At 49.1% G+C, this 26,313-nt stretch overlaps 2 protein-coding genes across 3 annotated transcripts; both read left to right on the forward strand.

Annotated features, from left to right (window-relative positions):
* Positions 1-218: 218 nt before the first annotated feature.
* Positions 219-1,838, forward strand: SLC35G6 (solute carrier family 35 member G6; the record flags this gene model as incomplete). The annotated part of the gene is given in 8 exon segments (XM_081162045.1): positions 219-234; positions 1,184-1,262; positions 1,264-1,303; positions 1,305-1,508; positions 1,510-1,574; positions 1,576-1,656; positions 1,658-1,742; positions 1,746-1,838. Coding segments are annotated over 8 exon segments (663 nt in total).
* A 1,566-nt stretch (positions 1,839-3,404) lies between these two features.
* On the forward strand, positions 3,405-26,313 carry POLR2A (RNA polymerase II subunit A). 2 transcript variants are annotated; one of them, XM_081161160.1, is made up of 30 exons: positions 3,405-3,488; positions 3,685-3,884; positions 11,198-11,330; positions 11,475-11,611; positions 11,705-11,878; positions 11,977-12,258; positions 12,627-12,788; positions 12,932-13,152; positions 13,332-13,464; positions 13,967-14,091; positions 14,190-14,400; positions 15,135-15,344; positions 15,430-15,598; positions 15,777-15,871; positions 16,022-16,225; positions 16,379-16,601; positions 17,065-17,248; positions 17,909-18,080; positions 18,174-18,279; positions 18,374-18,579; positions 21,236-21,460; positions 21,591-21,837; positions 22,148-22,248; positions 22,873-22,977; positions 23,072-23,254; positions 23,508-23,711; positions 23,905-24,091; positions 24,217-24,330; positions 24,479-24,628; positions 24,730-26,313. In XM_081161160.1, the coding sequence occupies exons 2-30, from the start codon at positions 3,792-3,794 to the stop codon at positions 25,884-25,886; spliced, it is 5,913 nt and encodes a 1,970-aa protein (XP_081017286.1). In that variant the 5' UTR covers positions 3,405-3,488; positions 3,685-3,791; the 3' UTR covers positions 25,887-26,313. The 2 variants fall into 2 exon arrangements, with proteins under 2 accessions (XP_081017286.1, XP_081017285.1); XM_081161159.1 differs by having other exon boundaries at positions 3,406-3,884.

Raw genomic sequence — 26,313 nt, forward strand, 5'->3', positions numbered from 1 at the left:
AAGCACACCCACTCAGGGCGCAGACCCACAACATGGCAGGCTGGCAATCAGGCCCCGGTGTGACCCGCAGAGCCAGGCTCAACACACAGGGCCAGGACACACACACACACACACACACACACACACACACACATCATCCCCAGAAATGCAGGGGACCCCCGAGGGCCAGGAATACCCAGCCTTTCAGAATAGGCACACATAAATGACTACCAGCGCAGATGAACACGCAGCTAGGTATTTTGTCCACCAGAGGAAATATCCAATTCTATGTACTTGTCGGTAAATGCAGAGGCCTTGGTGTGGGCCTCCTGGGACAGCACCAACGAAACAGGTGGAAGCACACACAGAAGAAACATATTCCTGAAACTCCAGAGGGACAGTCCCAAAGACTCCTCCCTGGTGTTCAAAAATTCAAAACTCAGGAGACAGAGAAACCAGCCCTCGGAGCTCCGTTCCGAAAAACCTTTCTGAAACCTTTCAATAAACAAATTAAAGCCAAAGAAGTCTCACCACAGAGCTAGTCGTAAAGAGAAAAAAAGAATCAGAAAAACTTTGGAGTCACAGACATAGATATAAAGCAAGCAGAGTTGTACACAAGGAGAAAATAGGCCCACCCCATCTTAGGGAGGTTCCAAGGAAGAACCTCCCACCCCCAGCTCAGGAAGATTCCAGCGAAGAACCCCACCCCCACTCCAACCAGGTCACAATGGCTGGTGCTCTGAAGGGGCCCAGGGGCCCTGAGCCAGGAGGGTAGGAGCAAGTCCAAGAAAAGATGGTGAGTGTGAGGGCTAAGGAGGCATGGCCTCTTTCCCTATAACTCCTGGCTGCTCCCTTTCCCCTCCTCCCCTAAAACTTCCCAGCTGTCCTAGAGAAGGAACAAATAAAATTCACAGTGGTGTACCCAGATGTCCCTGGAACCTGTGACATCACATAAACACATAGCATCTGAGGCCACCTCCCCTTCCTCAAAACAAGAGAGCATTTTTGGATCTTCTTTTTCTCCTTCTGGGAACAACTTACCCAGAGAAACTGGGTAACGGCCCACCCTGTACTACCTCATCCATCTTTCAGGCAAACCGCCTGCCCCTCCCCTGGGTCCTAGACCGCATCTTGGCGTTTTCCCTGCCCCAAGTCGCCTGGACTATGGCTGTCCTAATGCCCGAGCTTTTTCCTCCCTAACAAGCTGGCAGTCACCCCTACTTCAGCCTGCCTGACTTCACCCAGCCATTGGGGCCTTCCACTCTGCCCAGCCTCCCTTGGCACCTGTACTGCCACCAAGGGTCTGCTTGTGGCCCTGCCGGGTGGGGGGCCTGCCTGCTGGTTTTGTGGGCCCCTTTTCCCAGGTGTCTTACCAGACTTCCCACTTACCCTTGCTGCAGCTGCTCATCTGTCGATGCCTCTTCCAGCTGCCCTTTGCCTTGCCCCTGCCTCCACAACCTCCTCACTTGTCTTCAGTAGGACTAATCATTATTGTGGGACCTGGACTAGGGATACTAACGGAAGGGAATGAAGGGTCTCTACACTGCCCTGAGTTATGTGCTCGCTTTCCTGGGCAGCCTGGCACTATCGCTGGGGCTTCCCATCCTGCCTACCAACAGTGGCCTTCCTTTTTGGCTTGATGGGTCTGGTGGGCTCCATACCAGGACTCTTTCTGCTGTCCCTTGCTGCCCATTGATCCTACGAGTTGGAGGTGTGTGGGGGCAGTGTTGATCCTCGCCCTGGTCTCCTTTATGTGTGTGAGTTAGGTGGTCACCAAGGCCCACCCTGCCCTGGTATGTGCCATCCTGCACTCTGAGGTGGTGGTGGTCCTGATGCTGCAGCATTATGTGCTCTATTGAGACCGTGGCATCTTCTCTTTTATTTTTTATTTATTCATTTATTTATTGAATTTATTATTTTTTTTAGAGGGAGAGGAAGGAGCAGAGAAAGGAAAACATTGATGTGAGAAACAATTGGTTGCCTCCCACACCCACCCCAAAAGGGACTGAACCCACAAACCGGGTATGTGCCCTGACAGGGAATTGAACCCACCATCTTCTGAGAGCTGGAGGTTGGCGTGGGGTGGAGGGACAAGGGTAAATAGAGAGTGGCATAAAACCATGGAGTAACTGGAAAAGAACTGCTGTGGGAGAGGGACAGCCTTTGGAGTCAAGGGTAACTTGGGGACTTGGTGGAAAAGGACTGCCTGGAAGACCTGGATCAAGCCTGAGGCCCAAGAGATGTGGAATCTAGGCTGGGGCTAGAGGATCAGAGCATAACTAAGGGATACGGTCTGAGGAGCAGATCAAAGCAGCTGAGGCAGGCAGGCCATGAGCCCTGGGAAGATTTTCCCCCCAGCAACAGGGAGAAAAGCATTGGGGCTGGAGTGTTCGGAGCTTTCAGGCAAACAGAGCGAGCAGCTGCGCTGGGGGAAGGGAGTCTGCCCTTTTTCCTTGAGTGAGGTTTCCCTTCCTGGTGGTTGTGCAGCCCGCCTCCCGGGCCAACTTGGGGTGGTGACGTGATGTTGACATCAAACAAGGATCACTCTGAATGTGGCTGTGCAGTTTGTGTCATCTCTGCTTTGGAAGTATCGTGGAAGTCCTACCCCGCCTCCCCCCACCCCGATCTTTTTTCCGAAATATTCTAGAAGGGGGAGGATTCCCTAACGTTCAAATGCCTTGACCCCGAATCCCCCAGGGCTTGTGTCCCGCCCCGTGGCTAATCTGCTTTTCCTGGATTGTCATGGTCCCGTGATCTCTCTCCCAGACGGCGGCCAGCCTCTTTCCGGAGTAGGCCTCTGAGCTGAGGTCTCTGTGAGCGGCGCTAGCCGGGGAATCCCGCACTACAGTTCCGTACAGGACTCCATTAGCGGCCAGAAGATGCCCACCGGTCCCAGGAGGCCTCTCGACAAATAACTACTTCCGGACAAGCAATCGACCTCGCCATCTTGATTTATCATGCATATTCAGCGAGATTACTGCATATTCATGACCAAGGACGGCCCCAGCACTATCCCCTCCCGGAACACTGACCGGCCCCGCCTTCTTCATTACCGATTCACAGAACAGACCATTTCCAGCTGGCGGGGGGGGATATTAATGCCAAACTTTTATTGAAGGTGAAAATACACTCCAAATTAGAATATAAGCGGTCTATATTTACCCTCAGTCCTTCAAATCTTAAACCTCAGTGCGGGACTGGGCAGTTTGGGGAGGTGGAGAGGTAAAAGTTCCCTCCCCCTGTCTTTTTAAAAGGTCGCTCAACCCAGGAGTCGGGAAGGGAGAAGCAACGACTGCAGCGCGCGCCCGGCGAGGCCAGCTCTGACCCTGTAGCGCAAGGGAGGGCGGGAAAGGAAGGGGCGGGGATGCAGGGGCGAATCTATAAAAGGCGTCATTCGGTCAGTTCTCTTCTCAGAAGCGCCGAGAGCGCGGCCGGGACGGTTGGAGAAGAAGGTGGCTCCCGGAAGGGGGAGAGACAAACTGCCGTAACCTGTGCCGTTCAGGAGCCCGGTTAATTATTTATTCGTTATCTTTTGTCTTCTCCCCCCTCCCAAACCTTTTCCTTCCCCCTCCTCTTTATTTTTCCTTTTTGAGAGACGAAAAATCTCCGGAAAAGGGGAGGAAAACTCCTTTCGCTCCTTTTTATTTCCCCGCCTCCTTCCCTCCCCCAACCTTTCCCTCCTCCGGCTTTTTCCTCCCAACTTAGGAAGGTCCTTCCCGGTGGCCACCCCGACGGGGTCTGAGCACTTAGGCGGAGGCGGCTCAGGCTTTTTGTAGTAAGGTTTGCGCCTGCGCAGCGCGCCCGACTCCGCGATGCACGGGGGTGGCCCCCCCTCCGGGGACAGCGCATGCCCGCTGCGCACCATCAAGAGAGTGCAGTTCGGAGTTCTCAGTCCGGATGAACTGGTAAGCTGCTCTGCCCTCGCACTCTTCCTCCGGTCAGCGCAGCGGGCGGGGTTTGACGTTGGCTGCGGAAACTTGGCTCTTTTCTCAGCTTTAGGTGACAGGCAGGGGGGATGGGTTAGCAGCGCCAAGGCAGTGCGGGGTCCAGCCTTGCCGCTGCCCAGAGTTAAATTTTGCTAAAGTGTTGAGCTTGGCCGCAGGTGAGGCTGGAGGGGAAGAAGAAAGGGGAGAAGAGTGGTGGCACCACACCGCAGAGGTATCGACGTTAAACGAAATCCGACGAATTCTAGGGGCCCTTTGCAAGTGTAGATAAGCCGAGCTCCAGATTTTCCCCCCTCCCCTGTCTATAGATATTAACTGAGCCCCTGCAATGTGATAGCCACAATAGATGCTGGAGATGCAGAGCTGAAGGAGGACAAGGACCTTGCCTTTTAGAGAACTTTCTCTAGGAAGGGTCGGGGGAAACCCACAAAACACATACAAGTAAATGAAAGAACAGGTTATTTAGTTAATGGCAAGTGCCTTAAATGGAAGCTGTAATGCGATGGAGAGTCACTGAGGTGAGGCTACTTTAGATGGGGTGGTGTCAGGGTCCCGGAAGGCCTGTCTGAGGAGATGGCATTACCTGAATGAGAAGCAGCTAGTCATCTAGGCCTGAAGAATGAATATACTTGGTGTGTCCCAGGGGCTGAAAGAAGGCCAGTGTGGCTGGGATTCAGTGGGTGAGAAGGAGAGTATTATTGAAATGGACTAGGGAAGCATGGGGTGGGGCAGGTCAAGTGGGTTATTGTAAATCGTGGTAGATATCTGGATTTAATTTTATTTTCAAAAGGAAGCCATTGGAAAATTATAGAAGCAGGAAAGTGACATCAATTTTACATTAAAAAAAAACAACAACAACTGCTTTGGTTGTCCCATGAAGAGCCCGTGGGGCAGGGCGCTAACCATGGAAGCAGGAGGGTCCAGGGCGGAAGGTAGTTCTAGGGGAGAGCTGTTGGTGACTTTGTGACGTGAACTGGAGGGAGCCAGTTGGCTGGAGAGAATGGAGTTGAATGGCTGTTTGTGGATGGAAACAATTTTGCTGGAAAAGATTCAGCTCTGTGAAATTTGTGTCTGGAGTTAGAACCTCCTGAACTCACACCATACCACAGAATAAATTCCAGATGGAGTTAAGGTTTAAATCTAAGAAAACAACTGAAGCATTCAAAAAATATGTAAAGCTTTTGGGGGCTGATACCAGAGATAGAAACCCTTAATAGCAATGAATTAATTATAGGTACATTTTATTGAGTGCCTACATAAAATAAGAGCCACTTCTGTTTATCAGAGACACCATGGATAGCTAAAAACAAATATTTGCAATGTGACAGACAAGATTAGACTTATTAATATACATAGGACACTTAATAAATCAGTAAGGAAAGCACACATCTATCTACTAGACAAATGGATAAAAGATATGAATAGGCAGTTCACAGTAGTACAAATGGCCAATAAAAATACTCAGTTTCCTAATAAAAACATGCAAATTAAAATAAAGTTGTGCCTGGCCAGTATGGCTCAGCCGTTGAGCGTCAACCTATGATCCAGAAGATTGTGGTTCGATTTCCAGTCGGGACACATGCCCCGGTTTCGGGCTCCATCCCCAGTAGGGGGCATGCAAGAGGCAGCTGATAAATGACTCATCATTGATGTTTCTCTCTCTCTTCCTCTCTCTGAAATCAATAAAGATACATATTTTTAAAAACTTAAAATTGTTTCCCTGCTTGCAAAAATATTGGGATATAGGAATGCTTATATGTTGTTGGTAGGAGGATAAATTGATACAACCTTTTTGGAGGAGAGATAATTTTATGAGTAGTTTAATGCGCACACATTCCTGGGTGCAGCACTATTTCTAAAACATGCCCCTCCCCCAGTCTTGCCTTTAGCTAGCAAGCAGTGGCTCCACTATTCATCTAGTTGCTCAGGCCAAAAACCATCTTTGATTCTCTTTCTTACAACCTCTACTCAGTCTATCTGCCAATCTTAGTTCTGCCTTTAAAAATATGCCTGGCCTGGCCGGGCATGGCTCAGTGGTTGAGCATTGACCTAGGATCCAGGAGATCAAGGTTCAATTCCCGGTCAGGGTACATGCCCAGGCTTCGGGCTCCATCCCCAATGACTCATCATTGATGTTTCTGTCTGTCTCTCTCTCCCTCTCCTTTCCTCTCTCTGAAATCAATAAAGATATATTTAAAATAAAATAAAAATAAGTCTGGAGCCCTAGCCAGTTTTGCACATGGTTAGAGGGTTGGCCTGGGGACTCCTGCCAAAGGCATGTACCTGGGTTGCAGGTTTGATCCCTAGCCCCAGTCGGTTGGGGCCAGTTCGGGAGGCAACCAACCATGTGTCTCTCTCATTGATGTTTCCCTCCCTCCCTCCCTCCCTCCCTCCCTCCCTCCCTCCCTCCCTGTCTCTCCCCCTTCCACTCTATCTGAAAAACAATGGAAAAAATATTCTCCAGTGAGGATTAAAAAAAAAAAAGCCTGGAATCCAGCCATTTATGACTATGTCTCAACCACCATGGTACACCCCATCATCATCTTTCTCATAGAGTACTGCAGTAGCCCTAGCTAGCCTCAGTTGTCCTTCCTGCAGTTTGCAGAACCCCTAAAGAGATCTTTTCATCATGTATCTTTCCTTCACAGAAACCTCTTCAAAGGATCCAAACCACTTTTACTGTGACCTATGAGTTCCTGTATTGCCTGGCCCCTGCTTGCTTCTCCATCTCATTACCAATCTCCTCTTTGCTCTTCTTTAACCACACTGATCTATTTGTTTTTCAACACTACAAGCTCATTCCTCCCTCAAGGACTTTATTATTCACTGTTCCTGGTGCTCAAAACAGCATTGCTTATACTTCCTCAGGCCTGTTTCTTTACATTATCAGTAGGTTCTCTGCTTAGATGTCGTATCAAGGGAGCTCTTCCCTCACCACCCTATTTAAATGACATCCTCCTGCATTCTATAACCCCTAGTCTTGATTTTATTTTACTTCATAGCCTATCACTACCTGAGAGGATTCGTTTTTATGGTTTTTTGCTCCCTTGATAGAATGTAAAATTGATGAGACTTTGTATTCACTCTCAGCATCTCAAATAGTGCCTGGCACATAATAGGCATGTAATTAAAAATTTGCTAAATAACTGAGTGAATGAAATAATTGGACAAGTACACAAAGATAACATACAGAAGTATTTTATTGCAACATTGTTTGAAAATGGCATTGAAATTATGAATTGCCTAAATATTAATTTACTAATAGGAATCCAATTGAATAACGCAGGTTCTATTTTTTTTTCTTTAAATATATATCTTTATTGATTTCAGAGAGAGGAAGGGAGAGAGAGAGAGAAACATCGATGATGAGAATCATTGATCGGCTGCCTCCTGCACGCCCTCGACTGGGGATCAAGCCCGAAACCCAGGCATATGCCCTGACCAGGAATCAAACTACGGTCTCCTGGATCCTAGGTCGATGCTCAACCGCTGAGCCCTGCCCCGCCGGTTGAGGGTCTGTTTTTAAAATAGAACAAGACCTTCCCAATAGGTTAAATCGCAAACTGCTGAGGCACTGCAGTAAACTCACAGGGGCCCAGTGAGAGATTTTAAATTGTCCAGAAGCACACTCTGGGAACTACTAGTTCCAGGTAGTTCCTTTTCAACATTAGGTGGCACCAAATCCCTTTGAATGACATCATATATTTGTGAAGCGTGGTTTTTAGCAGTTGCTAAATTCTGGGCAAAATCAGTGTAGAGCAAGAAATAGGGTGGTGCTGTTCAATCTGATTCCAAGATTTGAGAAGTTGTGCAGTGCCCAGCAGGTATCATAAGTAAGTAATTGTGGTTATTTGGGAAATAAAATGCTTTAATATATTAAAAATGTTTTTCTCAACTTATGTGTATTAGTTTTTCAAGTGGCTCTTAAGTTGGTAGGACATAAATACTTAAGTTGTTTGGATCTAGGTACTTAGTAAGTGGGTCTTTTTTTTTTTTTAATTATTATTATTTTTTTTTTGCCTAGGGAGTGCTGTGAAAATTACTGAGACACTAAGGGCACTGTGAACTGATAAAGTTTAGGAATCTGGATAAATGAAAACATTACTGAACAGTGTGCAGAATGAGGCCCCATTTATGCAAAAATGAGAACATATCCCCCCTCCTCCCCCACTTTTCAGGTAGAGTGGAAGGGAGAGGGAGGGGAAACATCAATGTAAGAGAGACATCGATTGGTTGCCTCCTGCACTTGCCCCAAGGAGGACTAGGGCTAGGGATCAGACCTGCAATCGAGGTACATGCCCTTGGCCAGAATCGAACCTGTGACCCCTCAGTCCCCAGGCTGATGCTCTACCCACTGAGCCAAACTGGCTAGAGCCTGTGGTAACTTATTTCTTAGCCAGATTGAGGCTTGCTTCGGCATTTTGTGTTTCATTAAAAGGCGAGCAAACTCCCACGTGTTTCTCGCAATGCAGCTGATGAGGTTCCAACTTTGTGAATTCAGTCACCCACCAGGCCTGTCTCCCTGAGATTTCATCAGGTCGTATTGATGAGTATCATGGGTGCTCAGAATCTCTTCAGCCTTGCATCTGTAGAAAATTGTGGTTTCTACCCAGCAGTGGCCAATCAGATCCATTAAGAGGGGACAGACAGTCTTCTCTCTTTTAACCAAGTTATTTGAGGGTGCTTCCCTTGTCTTGGAGGGTTCTAAGCAGTTTAGTTCAGTTTAACATTTATTGGGAGCCATGGGATCCAGGATGACAGAGAAATGCTGCCTGCTCGAAAGATGCTTAAAATCTGTGGGGAAGACAGACCCCAAAAGATAACTTCACTGCATATGAGATGTACAGGGATAGAAGGGTTGTAGAAGCACAAGAGGGGTGGCTGTGGAAGGGCTTTGGAGAAGTAATGCCTGAGCCAAGTCTTTAAATAGTAGTTTGTTTTGTGGGGAAGGTCATTTCAAACATGTGTAATAGCATGTACAAAGATCTAGGGGAGGTCAGCACATAGCTAGGTGATAGGGGGACCACAGGGGACTCTGGTACTGATGTGGAAAAAGAAAGGAAAGTGAAAACATCATAAAACCCTTTTTGTAAGCTGCCTTGCTGAATTTGGAGATCATTCTGAGAACAAGAGGGTAGGAAGATTAGATTTCCATTGTAGAGGGAGCACCCCAATTGTGTGTAAGGATTGGAGAGAGATAGGTTGGTGACCTATGGAATGCTCTGATGTAGACCACAAAAGAAAGGCCTGACCTCGGGCAGTGGTAGTAGGGATGGAGAAGAGGGGCAAGATTCAAGAAATATTTAGGAGATAGAAATGACCAGTACTTGGTGAATGACTAGACAGTTATATCCTTGGTTTAAGCAAGCTAATTAAGTCCTTAATGATTACATAGTTTAGAAGTGATAGAGCCAGAATTCCAAACCAGGAGTCTCTGACCTCAGCCCATGCTCTTTCTGCTGTTTTGTGCCTGAGGATAAGAAGAGGTAAGTATTGGTTTGGGTCTTGAGTGCCACCATCTTAGATGGAGACTAAAGGAAAAGGAGAGATTTTTGTGGAAAAGGGAGTTTGATTTTAGACATGTTGAATTTGATTCATCAATAGTATCTGCAGGGGGTTCACTAGATAATTTCAAAGTCCCGAAGAAGGGTGGTTGGTGCCTGGAGGTAGAAATTTGGGCATCATCAGTATGTAGTGAAAATCATGGGCTAGCATACAGGGTGCTATGAGAAGTGTGGATAACTTGAAACCTTCGGGAGTAGCAGTGTTTAAGGTGCAGACCAAAGCAGATGAGCCTGGGAAGGTCTGAGACTAAGAAGCAGCAGCCAGAGAGGTAGGAAGAGAGATTGAGTGTCAAGGAGTGGTCCACTGTAGTGTCTGATAGGCCAAAAAGCCAGGACAGAGACGGGTCTGGTCTGTTGGTCTGGCAGAGTAGAGCTCGTCGGGAGTGGTTGTAGGGATGTGTGGCCGTGGAAGGAGATGGAATATTTAGGAAGATAGCTGTGTATAAGCACTCATAATCATTGCAGTTTGCTGATTTGAACTCACCCTTTCTTCCCCAGCGTGATGACGCAGTGGAAAGAATGCACAGGCAAATCCTGGCTCTAACACTTTCTAGTTGCGTGACCTTAGGCCTCTCAGTTTTGTAATCTGTAAAAGGGAGACAATGGTGCATATTTTGTAAATTAGTAATGAAGATAAGAATGAGTCAGCTACCACTGGACTTGGCACCAAGAAGATGTGTCCTAGAGGTTAAATAATCATTTATGCTGCAGCATGGTAGAGTGGGATGAGTGTATGTTTGGGACCAGAGAGGGTTGGGTTTGACTTCTTAAGCTGGCGCCTTGAGCAAATCACTTCACCAGCCTCAGGTTTCCCTGAGGTCTAAGTTCTTTCCTTTGGAAGTTTAGTGGACCAAAAACTTACCTACTATAAGTCTTTGGTTGTCGGTGTGTGAAAACAAAAGATTTCCTGAACCAACTTCTAGCCCAGGACAGAAAACCCTTCAACTTGTGTCTGCTTCTGAGCTCTTCCATCTTTCTTTCACTGAATTGATCCCAATGAGTCCTGGCTCCACCATTCTCAGATTAATGGCCCTTGCCTCTGCCTTCATCTCATGAGGTGCTTGGGTTTACTTCTGCTCCAAATAATTTTCACCAACCCTTCGCTCTAGCTCCTGGCTCTCCTGTCTTATCATAAAATCTCCATCTGAACATGGAAGGGTTCAAGCTGGCCAGACCCTTGAGAAAGAGGAGGTTATGAGGATGGGGTAAAGAATACCTAACTTTGTAGAGTTGGCAGCGCGTATCTTGCAGCAGGACACCTGTGCTGTTTGGTGGGAACTGAGGCTCCTGCCAGGGGCTCAGATTTTGGGCTTGTTTGCAGCTTTGGGGAAGAAACGAGGCATTGATAAATTTTTTTTTTTTAATTTTACTGTTAAATCCTATGTATGTTAATGGCTTAGAATTCAACCTGAAGGGATGTCTGGTGTTCAAGTCCTAGAGGTAGGCAATTTATATGGAGTTTGGGATTAACTATATGCTGGTCTGACCACTTCCCCCAACTCAGACAGTGACTGGGATGGGCTTTTGACTCTCGACATTCAACTTTGGTATTTCCAGAATATGCACACGCTGATCCCAATTCCCTCGCCCCAAGCTAAACCAGGTTAATCTTTTGTAAATAGTTTGTGATTCTTTGAGGCCTTAGTATGTAAAGGCTGAAACTAGGAATCCTATTTAGTTGTTATTGGCCTTTTCTTTCTTTCTTTTCAGAAGCGAATGTCTGTGACTGAGGGTGGTATCAAGTACCCTGAGACAACTGAGGGAGGCCGCCCCAAGCTTGGGGGGCTTATGGATCCGAGGCAGGGAGTGATTGAGCGAACTGGCCGCTGCCAAACATGTGCAGGTGAGTATTGGGGGGTTGTGGAATCACGAAGGAAAGGAGAGAGGTGTCAGTCCTTAAAGAAAACCAGGCCTAAGGGGGGACATCTGGAGACCTAGTCTCTGAGGTGAGAGCTGGGAGGAAAGTGTTAGGTGTGTGTTCCCACAGGAAACATGACAGAGTGTCCTGGCCACTTTGGCCACATTGAGCTGGCCAAACCTGTGTTTCACGTGGGCTTCCTGGTGAAGACAATGAAAGTTTTGCGCTGTGTCTGCTTCTTCTGCTCCAAATTGCTTGTGGACTCTGTGAGTGGGGAATGGGCCTGGCCTGGGGGACGGGTTACATGGTGCGGAGGCAGAGGAGCGGGCCCAACTGACACTGCTCTGCTCTTTCCCCAGAACAACCCAAAGATCAAGGACATTTTGGCTAAGTCTAAGGGGCAGCCCAAGAAGCGGCTCACACATGTCTATGATCTCTGCAAGGGCAAAAACATCTGCGAGGGTGGGGAGGAGATGGACAACAAGTTTGGTGTGGAGCAGACTGAAGGCGATGAGGATTTGACCAAAGAAAAGGTAGGCGGGGGTGGCAGGGGCTGTAGGGAGGGTGGGGCCTGGTGTGGAGGAAGTGGCCTGATCTCTGGGTTCTAAAGGTCCCTCGTTCTCTTCGGAAGGGCCATGGTGGCTGTGGGCGGTACCAGCCCAGGATCCGGCGCTCAGGCCTGGAGCTGTATGCAGAGTGGAAGCATGTCAATGAGGATTCTCAAGAGAAGAAGATCCTGCTGAGTCCTGAGCGAGTACATGAGATCTTCAAACGCATCTCAGATGAGGAGTGTTTTGTACTTGGCATGGAGCCACGCTATGCCCGGCCCGAGTGGATGATTGTCACAGTGCTGCCTGTGCCTCCGCTCTCTGTGCGGCCTGCTGTTGTGATGCAGGGTTCTGCCCGTAACCAGGTCAGTGGCTTCTGGACTCTTCCTTGCAGCTGAATGGCTGGGTGTCTAAGGGGAGGGAGCCCTGAGGCAGGGTGGCAGGGTGGCAGGGTATGTGGTTAGGTGTACAGGAGCCAGCGGTAAAGTACCACTGTGCATGGATGATGGACAGATCACTGGGGTCTGAAAATACCCTGCTACTTGCTAGTTGTTTGACCTTGAACAAGACCCCTAAGTTGGTTAAAGTTCATGAAGGTGCTTCTGTATCTGTGAAATGAGAGACCAGACCTGCCTCCCAGGGTGTGAGGATGCCAGAGGTGCTGTGTGCTGGCACATGCATGCTAAGTGCTCAGTGGCAGCTGGATTGTGACCATACTGACTTTCTACTTCAGGATGACCTGACTCACAAACTGGCCGACATCGTGAAAATCAATAACCAGCTTCGGCGCAATGAGCAGAATGGTGCAGCCGCCCATGTCATTGCAGAGGATGTGAAGCTCCTCCAGTTCCATGTGGCCACCATGGTGGACAATGAGCTGCCTGGTTTGCCTCGCGTGAGTCGGCATACTCTCTGTACCCTGTGCATGAGAGAAAAAGGGATTGGGGCCAGGGTAGGGGGCCATCGGGAGGCCTCTGAGCTCTGGAGGAGGGGCCAGTGCTGACTGCTGGGGTGCCCCCACCCTGTGTTTGCTCACAGGCCATGCAGAAATCTGGACGTCCCCTCAAGTCTTTGAAGCAGCGGTTAAAGGGCAAGGAAGGCCGAGTGCGAGGGAACCTGATGGGCAAGCGAGTGGACTTCTCCGCCCGCACTGTCATCACCCCTGACCCCAACCTCTCCATTGACCAAGTTGGCGTGCCTCGCTCCATTGCAGCCAACATGACCTTTGCAGAGATTGTCACTCCCTTCAACATTGACAGGTGTGCTCAGTTCAGAAGTCCTGTCTGGAGTTGCAGGGGAGACCTGAGGGGAATGGACTCAGAATGAGCAGAAGGGAGGGTTGAAGTTTATAAGTTGGGCTTCCACTTGGGGCTTTGGGGTGAGGAACACCAGTACGGGCTTTCTGAGAAGTGCCTTATTTCACCTCTTTCCTTCCTAGACTTCAGGAACTGGTGCGCAGGGGGAACAGCCAATACCCAGGGGCCAAGTACATCATCCGAGACAATGGTGATCGCATTGACCTGCGTTTCCACCCCAAGCCCAGTGACCTTCACCTACAGACTGGTTATAAGGCACGTAACAGGCCAGGGCCTCTCACTCACCTGAGCAAGGAGCTGTCTAGAATGGGGCTGGCTGGAGTGGGCCGGCTGAGGCTATCCTGTTCATTAGGGTCCAAGTTCATTGACTCTTCAGAAGACTGCTGCCCTAGGCTAGCTTGTGGTTGTTAGCCACTGGCATTCTGGGTGGGGGTCACATAAAGCAAAGGGCAGCATGAGGGACATATACGGCAGGGAAGAGGGACCCAGGGAAGAACAGAGTAGAGGCTTCTTGTTTAGAATCTCTTGATTTTTTCCCCAGACTGAGTTCCCTGAGGCTGGTGGGTACTATTCTTAGTCATCTCTGATAACCTGGTATCTACCCCAGGGCCTGGCCCAAAGTGGGTGGTTGATGTGTTCCAAGTGAATTAATACCAAAGTATCATCTGTTTCCATCTACAAAGCATTTTAAGTCCCCCATCATTTCATTTTTAGCATACCCCCTTCACTGAGACTTTTCCACACTTCACCTCCCCAGGTGGAACGGCACATGTGCGATGGGGACATTGTTATCTTCAACCGGCAGCCAACTTTGCATAAAATGTCCATGATGGGACATCGGGTCCGCATCCTCCCCTGGTCTACTTTTCGCTTGAACCTTAGGTCAGTCCCCTGGCTTGAGGGCATCAGACGGGCTGGGCTGCTCCGTGAGCTTTCACTGCAGGCATCTTCCCAAGTCTGACTTCTCTCTTTTACTGCAGTGTGACAACTCCATACAATGCTGACTTTGATGGGGATGAGATGAATTTGCACCTACCACAGTCTCTCGAGACACGGGCAGAGATCCAGGAGCTTGCCATGGTGCCACGCATGATTGTCACTCCCCAGAGCAATCGCCCTGTCATGGGCATTGTGCAGGACACGCTCACTGCAGTGCGCAAATTCACTAAGAGAGATGTCTTCCTGGAGCGGGTGTGTGGTCCTAGAGAGGAAACCTGGCTTGGGCAGGCAGAGGGGCCCCAGTGCGGTGAGGCCGAGGTTGGGGAGGAAGAGCTGTGACTTTTGCCCTGACCTGTTCTGTACTGACCTGTGAGGTAGAAGGAAGGGAGGTTAGGAAACCTCAGAGGCCAAAAGGGCGTGTGACTTTAGCCCCCCATTTAATTCTATAAAATGTTATGTAATTTCAGATATTGTCTGGGAAGTAAAGGTGAAGGGAAAAGTGACCTTGTTAAAATTCTGTTTATCTATTTCTTTTTACTTTTACTTATTTCCTAATTATTATAAGTAATTTGTACTTACTAGTTAAAAAAAGTTTCATTATGATGATGAATTTTGTTTTTTTTAATTCTCACCCAAAGATATTTTTTTCCATTGATTTTAGAGAGAGTGGAAGGGAGGTGGCAGAGAGAGAGAGAAACAGCGATGTGAGACACATCGACTGGTCTCCTCTCAAATGCGTCCCCACTGGGGCCAGGGTTCAAACCCACAATCCTTCGGTGCATGGGCTGACACTCTAACCACTGAGAAAGACCGACCAGGGTGATAATGAATTTTTTAAATTTAAGTTTTGAAAAACATTTTTCTTGACATCTATTTGCCTCCAAAATCTGGCTTTCCTTCTTGGGCAGGGTGGCCTCCCCTGACATTTCCAGGAGTTGAGGCTGGCAGTTCTAAGTTCCTGTCTTTCTTGCTCTTTTATCTCGCAGGGTGAAGTGATGAACCTCCTGATGTTCCTGTCTACGTGGGATGGAAAGGTCCCACAGCCGGCCATTCTGAAGCCCCGGCCCCTGTGGACAGGCAAACAGATCTTCTCCCTTATCATACCCGGCCACATCAACTGTATCCGCACCCACAGCACCCATCCTGATGATGAGGATAGTGGCCCTTACAAGCACATCTCTCCTGGGGACACTAAGGTAGGGCCTGGCTTCTGGATGTATGGGGTCAGGATTTGGATGTGGGAGCCTCAGCAGGGGCCTTGAGTGGGTGCTTTGTCTGCAGGTGGTGGTGGAGAACGGGGAACTGATCATGGGCATCCTGTGTAAGAAATCTTTGGGCACATCAGCCGGCTCCCTTGTCCACATCTCTTACCTAGAGATGGGTCACGACATCACTCGCCTCTTCTATTCTAACATTCAGACTGTCATCAACAACTGGCTCCTCATTGAGGGTAAGTATAGGGGCTCTACCAAGCCCTCTCTGTGAATCCCCTCTCTCCCACCGTTTATTGTTCTTCTATCCCTTTCGCTTTTCTCCTTAGATTTGGTGTCTCTCCGTCTCTTGGCTGTGATTCAATCCCATGTTTCTTGGGAGTCCAAAGGTGTTGCTTATGCTCTCCTTGTCTCTAGGTCATACCATTGGCATTGGGGACTCCATTGCTGATTCTAAGACTTACCAGGACATTCAGAACACTATTAAGAAGGCCAAGCAGGATGTAATAGAGGTGAGAGGGAAGGCTGGGCAGACTGAGTAGGAGTCTTTCATGGACTTTGAATCTAATTAACAAGAGCAAAGAGGGTATCAGGGTTAGAGAGGAGGGGAATAAAACGGGTTGGTGTTTCACTGAGAACCCTGCCTCCTCCTCTGCGCCCAGGTCATCGAGAAGGCTCATAACAATGAGTTGGAGCCCACTCCAGGAAACACCCTGCGACAAACATTTGAGAACCAGGTGAATCGCATTCTCAATGATGCCCGAGACAAGACTGGTTCCTCTGCCCAGAAGTCCCTGTCTGAATATAACAACTTTAAGTCTATGGTTGTGTCTGGAGCTAAAGGGTCTAAGATCAACATCTCTCAGGTAGGGATCCTTGTTTTTCCACATTGGGGCCACACTGAAGGTTGGGAGGGGAGGGGAAGTATGTGTTGCTGGGGGAACAGTTGGGGAAAAAGACTGGAAACTCATTCTTAAGGCACAAGGAGTTAGATGTACTCTACCTTATCTGTTTCCCAGGTCATTGCTGTCGTCGGGCAGCAGAATGTGGAGGGTAAACGGATCCCATTTGGGTTCAAGCACCGGACTCTGCCTCACTTCATCAAGGATGACTATGGGCCTGAGAGCCGTGGCTTTGTGGAGAACTCCTACCTGGCCGGCCTCACACCCACCGAGTTCTTTTTCCATGCCATGGGGGGTCGTGAAGGGCTCATCGACACAGCTGTCAAGACTGCCGAGACTGGTGAGGCCTTGAGATCCAGGGTCCTTCCTTGGGCTGGTACCAGGGAGTACCATACCACAGGCAGAAAAGTGCCTGGGGGTGAGGAGGAGGGGTTCTCACAGAGATAGAATTTTGGCCTTTGTAGAAAAAATAGAGACTAAACCTCAAGAGTTAGGCAAATGCCCTTGTTTGATTGCTATATAGCATTTCAGGATGACGGATAGAGCCTCGGGGTCTCTGCTCCTGACCTATTGCATGGGGGCTGGTTCCTAGGGGACACTGCTGGGCACTGGTTCCATTTGGTAGTAGATTTGGCTTTTAGTGAGAGACCTCAGAAATGAGGGGCTACTAGCTGGCTCTTCTGAGAATCAGGTTAGTTAAGGCTCCAAAGTGACCAGCAAGGCTTGTCCTGAGATAGGAAGGACTCTGGGCTTTGTCATCCTCTTCTTGCCTTGGGTCCCATAGTTGATTACCTCCCCCCCAGGATACATCCAGCGGCGGCTGATCAAGTCCATGGAGTCAGTGATGGTGAAGTATGACGCCACTGTGCGGAACTCCATCAACCAGGTGGTGCAGCTGCGCTACGGCGAGGACGGCCTGGCAGGCGAGAGCGTGGAGTTCCAGAACCTGGCTACCCTTAAGCCTTCCAATAAGGCTTTTGAGAAGAAGTGAGGAGGTGGCAGGCGGGTGGTTCTCACTTCAGTGGCTCAGGCCAGAGTTATAGGATTCCTCTTCCCACACACTGAGAGATCACCTGGAGTATGTCTTGCAATGTACCTTACCATTTATAGCCCTTTCCCCACCCCTCTGACAGCAACTGTGCTGTGGGGCAGGGTGGATGGAGGACAGAGTTGAGGTCTGTCAACACTGTTCCTGGTAATGGTACAAAGCAAGCTTAGAGCCCTAGCCAATTTTGCTCAGTGGTTAGAGTGTCAGCCCACAGACTGAAGGGTCCCAGTTTGATTCCAGCCAAGGGCATGTACCTCGGTTGCAGACTCCATCCCCGGCCCTGGTCAGGGTGAGTGCAGGAGGCAACCAGTTGATGTCTCTCTTGCATCCATGTTTCTCTCTCCCTTCCACACTCTGAAAAGCAATGGAAAAAATATCCTTGGGTGAGGATTAAAAAAGCAATTTTAGAGGGGCTGAGACAGGCTCAGATCCCACTGGTGATCCTTGGGCCTAGATCTTATATTTCCCTATTCAGGATTCCTGTCACCAAAACCCTGTTCCTGCAGAATGCATACCTTTGGTAGCCTCACAGTGCTCCTTTGCAGGAATCAGGCCCCAGACCCCACCTGGTCCTAGACTCCATACCCTGTTATCTGCAGATTCCGCTTTGATTATACCAATGAGAGGGCCCTGCGGCGCACTCTGCAGGAGGATCTGGTGAAAGATGTGCTGAGCAATGCACACATTCAGAATGAGCTGGAGCGAGAATTTGAAAGGATGCGTGAGGATCGGGAGGTGCTCAGGGTCATCTTCCCAACTGGAGACAGCAAGGTACGGATGGGCAGGAAGGGCTGGGCTGGAGAAGTGCTCCCCCATGTGGCTGTCCCTAACTTGTGATCCTTCTTTCCTTCCTGCCTGCCTCAGGTTGTCCTCCCCTGTAACCTGCTGCGCATGATCTGGAATGCTCAGAAAATCTTCCATATCAACCCTCGCCTTCCCTCCGACCTGCACCCCATTAAGGTGGTAGAGGGTGAGTACCTGCTTTGAGCCTTCTGGCAAGAATAGGGGTCAGGAGTATGCTGGGCTTTGGTCTACAAACTCTTCACCCCTCATTTGGCCCCCAGGAGTCAAAGAATTGAGCAAGAAGCTGGTGATTGTGAATGGGGATGACCCATTGAGCCGGCAGGCTCAGGAGAACGCCACGCTGCTCTTCAACATTCACCTTCGATCCACACTGTGCTCCCGCCGCATGGCTGAGGAATTTCGGCTCAGTGGAGAGGCCTTTGACTGGCTGCTTGGAGAGATTGAGTCCAAGTTCAACCAGGCCATTGTGAGTATTGTCATCACCTCAGACTTGTTTTTCTCCTTTGACCTCTGACTTCTCTGGACACTGAGAACAGCTCACTTCTGCCCACAAACACCTAACAATAGGTCTCATTCATTGAGGGTCTGCTGTGTATCAAGTCCTGTGTTTGAGGCTTTATACCTTTATTCCTTAGCAGACTAAGGATATTTTTTCCATTGATTGTTTTTCAGAGAGAGTGAAGGGGGGGCGGGAGAGGGAGAGAGATGTGGGAGAGACACATCAATTGGTTGCCTCCCCCACGCTCTCCAACCTGGGAATTGAACCCACCACCTTTTGGTGCACAGGATGGCACACCATCCAACTGAGCCACACCAGCCAGGGCGATGGTCACTTGAATTTTGACAAGGGTGCCAAGTCAGGTAATGGGGAAAGAATAGTCTTCAAGAAATAGTGCTGAAACAACTGGATAATCACATTCATCAGAATGAAGTCGAGTATAAAAATTATCTCAAAATATAATGAAGACCTAAATATAAGATCTAAACTATAAAACTCTCAGAAGAAAACACGGGTAAATCTTCATGACATTAGATCAGGCAATGGATTCTCAGGTATGGTACCAACAGCGTGAGCAGCAAGAGTAACAAAAATATATAAATTGGAATTAATCAACATTAAAAACTCTGTGATTCAGAGGACAGCATCAAGAAAGTAAAAAAAGACAACACAGCCCCGCCAGAGTGGCTCAGTGATTGAGCATCTACCTATGATCCAGGACATCGAAGTTTGATTCCTAGTCAGGGCACATGCCCAGGTTGTGGGCTTGATTCCCAGCAGGGGGTGTGCAGGAGGCAGCCAATCAATGACTCATCATTGATGTTTCTATCTCTCTCTCCATTCCTTTCTATGAAATTAATAAAGATTAAAAAAACCCAAAAAACAGAATGGGAGGAAATACGTCTGTGCAAATCCTCTATCTAATTTAAGGGCCATGCAGAGGACTATTACAAGTCAACAGCAAAAAGAAAAAATGTTAAAAAGGATTTGAGTAGACGTTTTCCCAAAAAGAGATATATAAATGATCAGTAAACACATGAAAAGATGTTCTATATCATTAGCCATCAGAAAAATGCAAATCAAAGCCACAGCCTGGCCAGTGTGGTTCAGTGGTTGAGTGTTGACCTATGAACCAGGAGGTCACCATTCCATTCCCGGTCAGGGCACATGCCCAGATTGTGGGCTCGATCCCCAGTAGGGGCATGCAGCAGGCAGCCGATTAGTGACTCTCATCATTGATGTTTCTCTCTCTCTCTCCCTCTCCCTTCCTTTCTCTGAAATCAATAACATTTAAAACAACAACAAAAAAACCACAGTGAGATACCACTTTATGCACACTAGAATGGCTAAAGTAAAAGATAAAGAGACAAGTGTTGGCCAGGACATGGAGAATTTGGAACTCGAACTCTCACACACTACTGGTGAGAATGGTGCAACTGCTTTGGAAAACATTATGGCAGTTCCTCAAAAGTTTAAACATACAGCCCTGGCCGCATGGATCCTCATCCCATGCAGGGGGAGGTCGCTGGTTCAATTCAAGGTTAGGGCACATGCCCAGGTTGTGGGTTCAGTTCCCATTAGGGGGTGTGCAGGAGGCAGCCGATTGATGTTTATCACATCATGTGTCTTTCTCCCTCTCCCTCTAAAATCAATAAAAACATTTTTAAAAAAGTTTGGACATAAAGTTACCATATGACCCAGCAATTCCATTTCCAGGAATATACCCAAGAGAATCGAAAGCTTGTGTCCACACAAAAATCTGTACACAAATGTTTATAGCAGCATTATTCATAATAGCCAAAGCAGTAGAAACAGCCTAAATGTTCTTCCATTAATGGATGTATAAACCAAAGTGGTATGCTCATACAAGGGAATATTATTCCATTATGAAAAGTAATAGACTATCAAGTCATAAAAATACAGTGATGAACCTTAAATACATATGACTAAGTGAAAGAAGCCAGTCTGAAGAGGCTATATACTGTATGATTTCAATTAAAAGGTTATGTTTTATGGCATGTGATTACATCTCAATTAAAATAATGCATTGAGGAGCTTCCCATTTAGAAGACTATTACCAAATGAATATTTACCCTGTAACTTTAGCATACTTTTAGAAATTTAGGATTTAGATGGTATGGTACCTTTTTCTGGGTAATGTAGCACAGAAGGTGCAAAATGATGTCTATAAATTGAAGTCCTGTCTGAGGGAAGGGGACGATCAAATAGGACTGATTTTTTTTTAAGTCTCTGTCTTTTTCAAATGCCTCTGCCCCATATCCCTTGAGAAGAGAAGATAGCCCTGGCCGATTTGGCTCAGTGGTTAGAGTGGCGGCTCTGGGACTGAAAGGTCTCAGGTTCGATTTCAGCCAAGGGCTTGTACCTTGGTTGCAGGCTCAATCCCTGGCCGCCTGGTGGGGAGTGTGCAGGAGGCAACCAGTCAGTGTGTCTCTCTCACATTGATGTTTCCTTCTCTCCCTCCCTCCTATCCACTCTCTGAAAAAACAATGGAAAAAATATCCTCCAGTGAAGATAAAAAAGAAGATAGTCTCAGCCCTGATTGCATCTCATTTTCATTCACCAAAAGGGAGGGGCTTTTTCTGATGCATTTCTTACTCTGTAGGCCCATCCTGGAGAAATGGTGGGTGCTCTGGCTGCACAGTCCCTTGGAGAACCTGCAACCCAGATGACCTTGAACACCTTCCACTACGCTGGTGTGTCTGCCAAGAATGTGACGCTGGGTGTGCCCCGTCTTAAGGAGCTCATCAACATTTCCAAGAAACCAAAGACTCCCTCACTTACTGTCTTCCTGCTGGGCCAGTCTGCTCGAGATGCTGAGAGAGCCAAGGTAAGACTTGGAATGGGCTTCCCGGCAAGAGGAAAAGGAGGGGAAGTTTGGGATTACCTGTACAGGAGGGTTTGATGAGGCCTTTGGAGCTACCCAAATGCCTGTCTCATGAATCCCTCTTTCTTCCCAGGACATTCTGTGCCGTCTGGAACATACAACCTTGAGGAAGGTGACTGCCAACACAGCCATCTACTATGACCCCAACCCCCAGAGCACAGTGGTGGCAGAGGATCAGGAATGGGTGAATGTCTACTACGAAATGCCTGACTTTGATGTGGCCCGAATCTCCCCCTGGCTTTTGCGGGTGGAGCTGGACCGGAAGCATATGACTGACCGGAAACTGACCATGGAGCAGATTGCTGAAAAGATCAATGCTGGTAAGGCTGGGAGGGCCACCCCAGCTCGGGTTTTGCCTGGGATCCCTCTTGGTCATGATGCTGTATTCTAGTCTCCAACAAGCCACCTCCCCTCACTACTTCCATGCGCTGGTTCTGCTCCTCCAAGGCATCTGTAGTTCGCCTCTGCATCCTCTTTTCCTTCTCAGTGTTTCACTCCCTCTTTCCAGAAGGGTTCTATGAGAAGGAGGGGGGAGCCAAAGAGCACCTTGTAAGGAGAGAGCTGCAGATGAACAGTGACCGGGAAGCAAGTCCTATAGATGTGCTCTTTGTCATGGCTCCTCCCCACCAGGTTTTGGCGATGACTTGAATTGCATCTTTAATGATGATAATGCAGAGAAGCTGGTGCTGCGTATCCGCATCATGAACAGTGATGAAAACAAGATGCAAGAGGTAAATGGAACCTAAGAAAAACTTGATATGTCAGACATAAGAAACTGTTAAATCTTGTTCATGACCAAAGAAGTTAAAATGAAAGCAGCATTGAGGTGCCAGTCACACCACCTAATGTAGAAATGGGTAATGGTGGTTAGCAGTGATTTTCAAGACTTTTAGCAGGAGAAGTCTTTGAAACCTGAAGTATCAGTCATATAGCTAAAGCAGATAGTGTTGAAGTGGGTTCATCTCCATAGCCCTGTCATTGGCTCTCTCCTCCCCTGAGGCTCCGGCATGAGGGTGGGGGTACAGTCGGGGGCAAGTTGGACAGTGGGAATTGCTATGTCCTGGGTAATGTGCTATGATAGCAGGTGTAACAAGACCCAAGGAAATATTTGACTAATGACTTCACTCTTGGGCATAACTCCTAAAAAATTGTTCAGGAGGTGTGGGTGCCTGGTGCTTCAGTAATGAAAGTTCAGAACATACTGTTGAACTGTTGGAGAATAGATAATCTCGCTGGAACTGAAGAGGAGAGAGGCTGGGGCCTGACTTGCCTGTTAGGGCCTGAGGAGGCTGTGGTTCGAGGTGAGCCTGGGAAGAGGTCAGAGGGTTCCAGGAGTGCTCACCTCTCTCTTGTAGGAAGAAGAGGTGGTGGACAAGATGGATGATGATGTTTTTCTGCGCTGCATCGAGTCCAACATGCTGACAGATATGACTCTGCAGGGCATCGAGCAGATCAGCAAGGTCTGCCATTCCCTTCCCAGCAGCCCTCCACCTCCCACTTCCCTCCCTCCCACCCCTGCCCCACCCAACCTGAACTCACTCTGTCCCTCTCCAGGTGTACATGCACCTGCCACAGACAGACAATAAGAAGAAGATCATTATCACAGAGGATGGGGAATTCAAGGCCCTGCAAGAGTGGATTCTGGAGACGGACGGTGTGAGCTTGATGCGGGTGCTGAGTGAAAAGGACGTGGACCCTGTGCGCACCACATCCAATGACATTGTGGAGATCTTCACGGTGAGCCCCTTAGGGCCCCACTGCCCAGGAGTCTGTCCTGCGTCTCTAGCTCAAGGCCCTATCCCTGGATCTCTTGGCAATGGTTGCATTCTCTGTTCTCTACTCACGGGATTTCCTCAGTCAGTTTTTTTTTTTTATGCCGGCATCCACTTTTGGTTCTGGGCTTCACTGACTGCCCTTTGGATCTGTGTGATGGTAGAAGCTGGGAGCAGAGCTACTCTGCCTTGACCCTTCACCCCCACCCCCATTCTAGGTATTGGGTATTGAAGCTGTGCGGAAGGCCCTGGAGCGGGAGCTGTACCACGTCATCTCCTTTGATGGTTCCTACGTTAATTACCGGCATTTGGCTCTCTTGTGTGATACCATGACCTGTCGTGGCCACTTGATGGCCATCACGCGACACGGAGTCAACCGCCAAGATACTGGACCTCTCATGAAATGCTCCTTTGAAGAAACGGTAATGGCAGAACTTTTGAACAGGGTGGAAAGAGGGAGTGCTGGGGAACAAGGGCATCCACCAGGGTGAATGTGTGGTGTGCATTGGTGCTGGTCTTCCATCTATCGGGTGCGTGTGCTATAATGATGGTGCCACAGCCCTGGAGCGCTGTGTGGAGGGTCTGACAGGGCCTGCTCCCTCTTCGGTGGTTCAGGTGGATGTGCTTATGGAAGCAGCTGCTCATGGAGAGAGCGACCCCATGAAGGGTGTGTCTGAGAACATCATGCTGGGCCAGCTAGCTCCAGCTGGCACTGGCTGTTTTGACCTCCTGCTTGATGCAGAGAAGTGCAAGTACGGCATGGAGATCCCCACCAATATCCCCGGCTTGGGGGCTGCTGGACGTGAGTATGAGAGTCTTAGCTGCACAGAACCTGGCTGGGTCTTTGAAGGGGAGGCAGACCATAGATGGGAGGGTGGCCAGTCCCTAGGTGCTGTTACTCATAAGTTACTCTGTTCCTTTTTGCAGCCACTGGCATGTTCTTCGGCTCAGCACCCAGTCCCATGGGAGGAATTTCTCCAGCCATGACACCCTGGAACCAGGGTGCAACCCCAGCCTATGGTGCCTGGTCTCCCAGTGTTGGTGAGTGACCCAGCCCAGGAAAAGAGCCCTCTTGGTGGTTGAGAAGGCTCGTGAAGAGTCACCATGTTGGAACACTGGAGGCCAGGGCTCTGGGGAAGGTGTTGGACTCCAGCTCTGGCTTTAACTTAATGTTTCTCTCACTTTGCAGGGAGTGGAATGACTCCGGGGGCAGCCGGCTTCTCCCCCAGCGCTGCTTCGGATGCCAGCGGCTTCAGCCCTGGTTATTCCCCTGCCTGGTCTCCCACACCAGGCTCCCCAGGCTCCCCAGGCCCCTCAAGCCCATACATCCCATCACCAGGTGAGCTGCCCCTGTCTACCTGGGCCAAGTTCGTTTCTTCTCTAATCTTTCCTTTTGGGCTGGAGTCTATCACTTAATTCCTTTTGGCTTCTTTCCTACAGGTGGTGCCATGTCTCCCAGCTACTCACCCACGTCGCCTGCCTACGAGCCCCGTTCCCCTGGGGGCTACACGCCTCAGAGTCCCTCTTACTCCCCCACCTCACCCTCGTACTCGCCTACTTCTCCATCCTATTCTCCAACCAGTCCCAACTATAGTCCCACATCACCCAGCTACTCCCCGACCTCTCCCAGCTACTCCCCGACCTCTCCCAGTTACTCTCCCACCTCTCCCAGTTACTCTCCCACCTCTCCCAGCTATTCTCCAACTTCCCCAAGCTACTCGCCCACATCACCTAGCTACTCACCAACCTCTCCCAGCTACTCACCGACCTCTCCCAGCTACTCACCAACCTCTCCCAGTTACTCGCCAACATCACCCAGCTATTCTCCTACCTCTCCCAGCTACTCGCCGACTTCTCCCAGTTACTCTCCAACATCACCAAGCTACTCACCAACTTCCCCCAGTTATTCACCCACCAGCCCTAACTATTCCCCAACCAGTCCCAATTACACCCCGACATCACCCAGCTATAGCCCAACATCGCCTAGCTACTCGCCTACTAGTCCCAACTACACACCAACGAGTCCTAACTACAGCCCAACCTCTCCAAGCTACTCCCCAACTTCACCCAGCTACTCCCCAACCTCACCAAGCTACTCCCCTTCAAGTCCACGGTACACACCACAGTCTCCAACCTATACCCCGAGCTCTCCCAGCTACAGTCCCAGCTCTCCCAGCTACAGCCCTACCTCACCGAAGTATACCCCAACCAGCCCTTCCTACAGTCCCAGCTCACCAGAGTACACCCCAACCTCTCCCAAGTACTCGCCTACTAGCCCAAAATATTCGCCCACCTCTCCCAAGTATTCTCCTACCAGCCCCACCTATTCGCCCACCACCCCAAAATACTCACCAACATCTCCTACGTATTCACCAACCTCTCCAGTCTACACCCCAACCTCCCCCAAGTACTCACCTACTAGCCCCACTTACTCCCCCACCTCCCCCAAGTACTCGCCCACCAGCCCCACCTATTCACCCACCTCCCCCAAAGGCTCTACCTACTCACCCACATCCCCTGGCTACTCGCCCACCAGCCCCACCTATAGTCTCACCAGCCCAGCCATCAGCCCAGATGACAGTGACGAAGAGAACTGAGGATAAGCAGGAGGCAGCAGCAGCTGGCTAGGGTGAGCAGCAGCCTGGTGGTGCTCTGCAGTCCTCTCACATCCCTTGTGGGGTGCAGGCCCTCTCCCTGGCTCCTTTGTACATAGCTCCTTGTGTCAAAGTTCCCCATTGAAGTTTTGGTCCTATTACCAGTGGGGCTTTTGTCTTGTTCTCCACTTGTGCTGTCTCAGAACCTACTCACCTGACTGTGGTGGTGTTTTTCCTACTCCACCCACCCAGGCCTGTCCCCAAATTGAGGATCCCTCCTTGCCTGTGGCTTGATTGGGGGTAAAGTATTTTAACTTCTTAGGGGTAGTTCCTGCTCTGGGTCATTACAGCTGATCCTCAAGAACAAAGCTAAAGCTGCCTTTCTCTGTTTTATTTTTTGAAATTTAAATAAAGTTTACTAAAAAGCGTG

Source organism: Miniopterus schreibersii, assembly GCF_964146895.1.
Source record: "Miniopterus schreibersii genome assembly, chromosome: 16".
NCBI lineage: Eukaryota > Metazoa > Chordata > Mammalia > Chiroptera > Miniopteridae > Miniopterus > Miniopterus schreibersii.